Consider the following 8,644-nt stretch of genomic DNA (forward strand, 5'->3'; position numbering starts at 1 on the left):
TGTTGTACATATAAATATATTTAAACATTAAACATAGAGTGAATAAGTCTATAATTTTGAACTGTGAATAATAAAATATAACAAACAGTAATAAAAATTTTAAAAATATAAAACATAAATGTCACGTTCTTTTATTTATTTGCAAAACATTTGCAACTGTTGCACAGTTTTCCTTGTCCGGTAATTCTAATTTTTGTTTAAGTGCCTGAATTTCTAAAATAGTCATGAATGTAAATATTAAAATATATTTATTAATAAAGCATTTTTTCTTACGGTCTCTATATTTGCTTTCCAACTCATTGGCGAATTTACGCATTGAAGCAAGCTGAAATGGTATCTCTTGTCGTAAGGTATTTATTGTTTGCTGGAATAGTAAAATTTTTTGTTGACTATCTTTTAACATATTATCTTTCTCCAGGACCGCTTTCTCTTGATGTAACGCAACTTCAGTACGCCAAATCACAGTCTTCCTTAATCGTACAAGTTCTTGGTTTTGTTTTACTATTATCTCATTAGCTTTGGATATTTCCGCAGAAGCCATTTCTAAAGCTTGTCGTTTCGTTTGTAAGATGTTCTTTTCTGCATCAAGTTGGGCTATTATATCAGCCTGTGGGAATTGAAGAGGATAACATAAAATCAAAGTAGATATTAATATAAATATGTTAATATATACTAATCATCAGCATAGTGAACAGACTTACACGTATTGAAAAGTTAAAATTTCGAATATTAGAACTTTTGAATATTAGAAATGTTGAATATTGAATATTAGCAAGTTTAATATACCCTCCCTAACACTATATAACCTTTGTCTAATTATTATTTAAATATCCTAAATAAAAGCAAATCCGTGATGCCTATGTTGATGACTGTACATAATAGTATTTATTAATTATTTATTTAGTAAGTAAATATGAAATATATATCTTTTCTTTGGATTACCTTTGATTTTTCATATTTCTTAGATTTCTCTTGTAGCTCTGTTATATGTTTACGTGCATCCATTAGTTGCATTTCATTTTTACGTTCTACATTCCTAATGGAAGCCAGCTCACCGTGAAGTGTTTCATTTTGGTCTTTCATTTGTGCAACATGTGACTTAACTGCACACAGTTCCTCATTTAGAGCTTCAATTTTCTTTTGATCTTGACTGCAAATTAAATACATTATGATTTGATATAATTTAAACAGTTATTCTCTACATACAGTTTTTCGGTTTGTATATTAGCTTTCTCTAATGTTAATTTATCAATCTGCAATTGCATTGTTAGTTGAGCCTTCCGATGACGCTCATTGTCAATCTTCCTATTGTCTAAGACATCACGTATGTTTTCCTCTAATTTTTGTATTTCATCTGCGTGCCGCTGAGATGAATTTCTTTTACTTTCCAATAATGTTTCTCGTAATTTAGAATTTTCTGCTTGTAATTGTTCTATATGTCGAATGTGGGTATGTGACTCCACTTGTAATTGTTGTGCTGTCACCTCATGTATTGCTGCTTTTTTCTAAAAAAAAAAATCAAATTACTTTAATAAGTTCACGCAAATATTTTACACTATTTAATACCTGTAACGAATCTAATATGGTATTCATATAGAATAGCACAACATTTAATGGTGCTAAAACACATGGCAGTGATAAATGTACTAAATTTTTAAAGCTCCGCATCTCAACAAATTGCATTTGATATTGTGAATTCGTCGTTCTATCGTTATTTTGTTTTTGCGATTGTATAACACATATTTCCAGTTTTCCAGCCTGGCAATCTTGAAGAATTTTGACTAAATTTTCAATAAAACCACTGAAGGTTACATGTAATGACTGATCCTGCTTGAGCTCATGAAAATTGCTACCATCAATCGTGCACAGCCACATACGTCTTTGATCCGTTTTTTCTGTCACTCTTAGTTGCTATATTGATTAATGAAAAATTTTAATTAAATATTTGTAAATTATTTTGTAATGTTTTTAATTACAACTAAGCCTTTGAAATCCATTTTTTCTGCGTAAACAAAACAAGTTTTTTTTGTTTGAATGCCATTTGTACGAAAGTTTATTAGCATTTCTATACTTGGCATAATGCAATCTATATTTTTACTGTAACTTATATTGGAAAAGTAATCATCTTCCTCGATCATTGTTGAGAAATAGCTTTATTTAAATTAAATTTTAAAATATTTATATTTTTAAATATATACGCCTCAGTATTTGATTTTTTTTTTTTTGGAATAAACGTCAAACTATTTTTTTCAAAGCACAATTTAGTGCTACCAAAGCCTTTATATTTTTAGTGCCACATCTAGTTAAAATTTAATTACAAATATATAGTCACTTAAATATCTTTGACTTGAATTTCTAACTAAATTATTTTTCAAATTACAAGTATCAAAACTAATAGCTCATTCAAGACACTCATTTTTTACGCTAAATAGAAGTACCGCACTAAAAAAATGATTTAAGCTGGCCATTTTGATTAAATACAATTTTGCTTACATTTCGTTAAAAAAGTGGAAAATGAATAACAAGGAAGCATAAATAATTGATGCAATCAATATTTTTAAGATTTGTAATAAATTAATATCAGAACTACATGTATGCAACGAGATAACAGTTGTTTAATATTAAAAGGAAAAAATTTCGCACCATCCAAAACGTAAACAAAAATGACAAATGTCAAAAACAGCAATCGATATTATTAAGCTCTGTTTAATACTTTCAATGATTATGTTCAATGTTTTGTTTAAATTTACAAATATTTATTTATATATATCGAAAATTAATTCAAACCAATTATACAATTTTTTTTTTAACGCCAAAATATTATATTATTAAAATTATTTAATTAATTTAATTCATTGCTAATTCAGTTTTAATTAGATGCATAACATAGAATTTAGAATCTTCTGTGAAACGCGTATGTTATGTGGATTTGATCCACATATTTATCAATTTAAGTTTGTCTTACAAACTAATAGACAAAGCAACAAAAACGGCTTATAATGTTGTTTATTTTAAATGATAAATAATCCAAACTTAGGTCGTGTGCGAGTTAGGCTAAGTTGATGCTAAACCTAATGGGAGATTTTTTGGGATTTTTTGCACTGCACACATTTTGCCATTTATCAACACGTATCGACACATCAATACATTATCGACACAACTTAGAATTTCCCTCATTTAGAACGCAACTTAGCCTAACTCGCACACGACCTTAATGTTATCGTCAACCGGATGTTGTTTGAAAAGGACATTGTTGATCATTTAAGTATCCAAAGGGAAATTCCATTATTTCATTAAATACTTTTGTATAGATAAATTGTATTATTAATTATAAATACAAGGCACCGTATCTAGGACGTGTGCGAGTTAGGCTAAGTTGATGCTAAACCAAATGGGAGATTTTTTGGGATTTTTTGCACTGCACACATTTAGCCATTTATCAACACGTATCGACACATCTCTACATTACCGGCACAACTTAGTATTTCCCTCATTTAGAACGCAACTTAGCCTAACTCGCACACGACCCTAATTACAATTATGAAAATAAGACAATACAAGGAAAAATCCCAAGTGCCGGGAGTTCCGTCCTTGTATCCCATTTTGAACCTTTTTGCAAACAACAATAAAATGTAATAATACAATCCACTAAAGATAGCGATAACTGACAACATATTATTTCAACCTTGATAGAAAATTAGTTAAGTTAGTTGTAAGATAATTTTATATAAATAAAGAAACAACTTTCTAGAAAAGTTAGTAATTTTAAACTACTCAATCTGTGTGCATTTATTGTCGAGGGACATTAGGCATAACACGTAAATAGAATATATATCGTTTTGTATATTATCTGTTTTATTATTGTGCTTGGTGTTGCTACAGTTTTTACAAAATTCAAGTATTACCTTGCGTTTTAATGGCAACAAATCTAGTATTGTAATAAATCTACAATTGCATAACATTTATTGCTATTTTTATATTCATTGATCATATTTATTAATATATGATATGATAATGAACAATGCTAAAAATATAAATAGCCTAAACTGGGTGTGAAGATAATGTTAATATGATTTATTACATTGATACGAGATAAAAGAATTTGTTTCACTAATAATACTAATATATACCTATTAATTTAAGTCTCTTTTAGTGCTGATTGTGTTCTCAGCATAGGGTAATATAAAAATTATTTATTATTAAAAAAAAAAATTATTGAAATAATTATTATAATTTTATTTCATATCTTTATAAAAATACTGTTATTATTTGCTCTAATTATAACATATAAATAAATATATTTAAATAGAAAATTTTATATCATATATACCATATATAAATTTTTTAGCAAAAAGAACAATTTTAGAAATGCTAAAAATCCCATACATTCATAAGCTATGATTCGCAGTTATCGATAAATATTACAATTGTTTTCTTTATCGTGACGACGCTTCGGTATTAATATTTTCGGATCTCATTACATTTTTCACTTTGTAAATTATGCCAGTAAGTGTTAATTTATTTCTTCTCTAAGTGAATGTTATTTTTAATTATGTTATGTTACTTGCATTTAGCAGCCCCCTATTAAGATTTTCGTTGGAAGTTTACCCCAAGGCTCAAAGCCGCATGAATTACGTATGCTCTTCGAGGTGTATGGTGTTGTGGTAGAGTGTGATGTTATGAATCGTTGTGGCTTTGTGCATATGCAAACCATTGATATGGCCAAAAATGCCATTGCAGCATTAAATGATAGCGACTTTAAGGGACAGAAAATTATTGTCGAAGAAGGACGCCCAAAAAATAAAGCAATTACAGGTACTGTTGGAACCGAAAGTAATCACAACAATATGAATGATAATTTAAAAGGATCAGGTAAGTACACAACTTACACTTACACTTTACTGATAAAAACACTTTATTTATTATATAAATTATAGGTAATAATAGAGGCTTTAACAATAACAATAATAACCGTGGAAGAAATAGAAATTTCAATGGCGGTTCTACACGAAATAATAATTACAAACAACGCAGTGCACCATATACACAACAACCACCCAACAGAAATAATTTCACTGGTGATCCTCAAAAAAATGATAGATTTAATAGAAATCAAGGTGGCAATTTTAATCAAGGTCCACAAATAAATTTCATGCGTAATCAAGATTCAAGGGCAGGTCCAGGTCCAACAAATAATCAATTCGGCAATAACAACAATGCAACAACAGGAGGCTTTCGTAACCACAAAAATGACAACAATTTTGGTTCTAATGCTAATCAAAGAAACACAAACAATGGTAATGGTCAGTTCGGTAGATCAGGTCGTCCAAATCATGCTAATTTACAAGATAGACGTGGTTTTGCTTTACCTAATGCAAATCATCAGCAACAAAGTCAATTTAATAGTGGAAACGGTAATCAATTTAGCCGTGGTGGTAATCAATTTAATGATGGCAATCCAATCAATAATCCTATGAGAAATCCTAATCAGTTTAGTCGTGGTAATAATCAATTTAATGATGGCAATCCGAACAATAACCCGATGAGAAATGGTAATCAGTTCAGTCGTGGTGGTAATCAATTAAATGAAGGCAATTCAACCAAAAATCCATTTCAACGAGTAGGTGTTAATATGGGCGGTGCAGCACCCAATAATAGTTTACATGGTCAAAATATGTTCTCGCAACCACCAAATTTACAAAACAAAATGTACGTAATTTTTGTTAATTGTAATTTATTTGTTAAGTTATTGAATATACGTTTTTAGGGGAACCAACAATAATTATAGAAATAATCGTGGTGGTCCTTATAATCGAAATCAAGGCGATTTCAATAACAGACGTGCCGGCGGCGGAACTGGTTTCAGCGGTGGTAGTGATAGAAATGGAAATTCATTCAATCAAAACTTTCGAAATAACAATGCAGCCGGAAATGGTAGAAATAATTTCCAGAAAAACTTTCCACAGCCGCCTAATTCTCAAAATTTTGGACTTGGAAATTGGTGAGATTACTAATAAATCTACATAATATTTAGTAAAAAAAATCTAACTTTGTAATAGTGTAATCATTATGTCCTAATATAGCATTCATTTTCCAGGATGGCCTGGTTAGTTAGTGTCAATTTTTTTTAATATATTGTAGGTAAATTTTAGTCTTAATTTGAATATATTTTATTGTTTTTGGGGAATTATAGATTTTGTATATTGCAGTCGCTGTGATTGTCTCAACTACAATTATCTGTCTCAACCCTATCTTTGTTATAAAGTGTGTATTTGTTCTTTTATGTAATATTTTATCTATTTGATACGATTCCGAGTTAGTCTTTTGGAATTCCATATAAACTATTAAAGTATTTATTGTCCTATTATTATTTCTATTATTGAAAAAGTTTTATAAAACTTATATTTATAATGGTTTAAAAACAGTTATAACGAACGCATCTAAGGTGTATTCTGAATAATGCCTTTCGAGTTAGTCTTTCATGTTGTTGTTGTTGTGGCCTGTCGGGATCTGAAAAACAGATAACACGTAAGGATTATAAGACGAATACATGGGTAGTTTTAACGATTAATATTTAATCGCCTGATGACATATATTAGATCACATTAAATGAGGTGAATCTACTTCCATATACGATGTGTGCTTTTCAACCTCACAAGATTTTGTATAGTGTGAATCTGTTTGAGAACCCTCTTTTTACATACAAGTTAGGTATAACATATATTACATATATTTAATATATTCTATAAATATTCGATTTCATCTTTTTTAATTTTAAATTAATATTAATTTTAAGCGTAAGAAAAATCTAATCTATGTCTCACAGTTGCGCTATCAGATAATCACTTCGTTTTTTCACCTAATCACTAGAGTTGGCGGTCTTATAGTCTTGGTCTTATAGTCTTATTCTTGTAATCTTCGACTTGTAGTCTGGTCGTGTCACTAAATCCCTTAAAGTAATTAAATTTTGTAGTGCTTTAAAAATTACTTTTATAAAATTCATAAGATAGTTTGAGTTCTTATCAATATAAATAAAAAATAAATTGTATATTAAGTGCTTAACAACAGCACTTTTATAACTTTTATATAGTGAAACTTCCTATCCCTAGGCATTAACTAATTTGAAATTTATATAACGAAGCAAACAATTGATATTCATTAAAATTTATCTATTAAATTTAATTATCTAAAACTATCTAATTATCTAAAATTTATTAATAAAAATTGTATTTTTTAGATTGAAGAATTCTAAGTACCCATTTGTGAATGGAATTCAACATTTTTGAGAATATTTTCTAAATAACACATAATTGTGTTATATATTGTGTGAATTATTAAATTTTGTAATTTAATTTTATAACAAAGTGTTATATTATTTATATATTTTACTTACATCCTGCTATTTGAATCAAAAAAATGTATTTTATTTTATATTATTTTAATTATATTGACTACGTTTTTAAGTTTTTTTTTCCTAAACTAAAATGTTTATATTGCAATATTTAAAACCATACAATTTCATATCAAAATTATGTGAATATTTATTTTTTTTTAAATAATTATTAATAATATAAGTAGAATTTTAATGCCGAAATGAATTCTGTAGTATACGGTTAAGTTTCTAAATAAACTTTTATCATTATAAACAAAAAAAAAACACATTAATAGCAAATTAATTAGAGTAAAAGGGCAAAGTACAATCACTTAAATTCTTAATTAAATATAACAGCAAACAATAGATTTTGTAAAATATTATTTTATTTTTATTTCTAAAAAAAATTAACTTATACGCGAAGCAAATGTCAATTATGTTATAATTTTTAAACATATTTCAATTGTTGACAAATTTTTACACTTATTCAATAAAAATAATAGCATAAAACTGATTTACATATAATATATATATTGGCCTATATCATATATGTGTATAAAAGTGTTGTTTATGCTATAATAAATTTCTGGACTTGTATATAAAACGTAAAGTGTTTTCCAAAGCACTTGCAAATATTTAAGTATTTTAATGCTACGAATTATAATATAGTACATAACATACTACACGCAGTCTATAATACAATACAGTAAAATCAATATATACTTAAATGTTGTTTATTATATATTGTGCATTTCCGATTGTTATTAAAATAATGAACTTTAATATTATTTGTAATATAATTTGAAAATTGTTTTAAACTCTAAGACAGTTCAATAGCAATAAATAAATATTATATATACAAAACAATTAAGTAATTTAAGTTATTAAATTATAACCTTTTCGAACGTATTGATACTGCTGCAGCATTAAGACAAGAAGATATTTTTACCCTGTAGTTTCTCTAATTACGCCATGAAAGTGATCATACGCTGGTGAATTGTTCATCGACATAGTACAGTGTTCTACAGATAAGTTGTTGGTGCAGTCGCCATTGGGTTTATTTAGGGGCTATTGGTTGTTTGGATTCATTGTAATTGCACTGCTCGCCATATGATCTTACCTGTGTTATTCATGGAACCATTTTATGACTTTTATTAACCTTCTTCATATAAACAGCTATCATAAGTTTATTTGGTTTTGTTTTTAATATTTTTTTGATGTCAGAAGCTAGATGAAGGGCCATATCTCTTTGCAACATTCAAAATATTGCAA

The 8,644-nt window shown here is 27.8% G+C and overlaps 2 protein-coding genes across 3 annotated transcripts; one reads left to right on the forward strand and one right to left on the reverse strand.

Annotated features, from left to right (window-relative positions):
* On the reverse strand, positions 1 to 2,185 carry LOC119678095 (spindle assembly abnormal protein 6 homolog). Its single transcript, XM_038089759.1, has 6 exons — positions 1,977 to 2,185; positions 1,567 to 1,911; positions 1,207 to 1,505; positions 943 to 1,150; positions 274 to 607; positions 1 to 213 (listed from the first exon to the last, which is right to left on the reverse strand). Exons 1-6 carry the CDS (start codon positions 2,136 to 2,138, stop codon positions 122 to 124), a joined length of 1,440 nt encoding a protein of 479 aa, XP_037945687.1. The 5' UTR covers positions 2,139 to 2,185; the 3' UTR covers positions 1 to 121.
* A 2,220-nt stretch (positions 2,186 to 4,405) lies between these two features.
* LOC119678096 (probable serine/threonine-protein kinase clkA) lies at positions 4,406 to 7,326 on the forward strand. Of its 2 annotated transcripts, none has more exons than XM_038089761.1 (5): positions 4,406 to 4,506; positions 4,578 to 4,872; positions 4,938 to 5,709; positions 5,768 to 6,001; positions 7,238 to 7,326. In XM_038089761.1, coding segments are annotated over exons 1-5 (1,308 nt in total). In that variant the 5' UTR covers positions 4,406 to 4,500; the 3' UTR covers positions 7,239 to 7,326. The 2 variants fall into 2 exon arrangements, with proteins under 2 accessions (XP_037945689.1, XP_037945688.1); XM_038089760.1 differs by having other exon boundaries at positions 4,411 to 4,506; positions 4,575 to 4,872.
* The last annotated feature ends 1,318 nt before the right edge of the window (positions 7,327 to 8,644 follow it).

Source organism: Teleopsis dalmanni, chromosome 2 (assembly GCF_002237135.1).
Source record: "Teleopsis dalmanni isolate 2A chromosome 2, ASM223713v2, whole genome shotgun sequence".
NCBI classification, from domain to species: domain Eukaryota; kingdom Metazoa; phylum Arthropoda; class Insecta; order Diptera; family Diopsidae; genus Teleopsis; species Teleopsis dalmanni.

Bases quoted from the DNA above. Each gene is read 5' to 3' on its own strand.
- LOC119678095 (XM_038089759.1), bottom strand. From the start codon at position 2,138: ATGATCGAGGAAGATGATTACTTTTCCAATATAAGTTACAGTAAAAAT. The intron at 1,506-1,566 runs GTATTAAATAGT...TTTTTTTTTTAG, and splicing joins CCATATTAGATTCGTTACAG to AAAAAAGCAGCAATACATGA. The intron at 1,151-1,206 runs GTATGTAGAGAA...TTTAATTTGCAG, and splicing joins AATATACAAACCGAAAAACT to TCAAGATCAAAAGAAAATTG.
- LOC119678096 (XM_038089760.1), top strand. The intron at 4,873-4,937 runs GTAAGTACACAA...TATAAATTATAG, and splicing joins TGATAATTTAAAAGGATCAG to GTAATAATAGAGGCTTTAAC. The intron at 5,710-5,767 runs GTACGTAATTTT...ATACGTTTTTAG, and splicing joins CCAAATTTACAAAACAAAAT to GGGAACCAACAATAATTATA.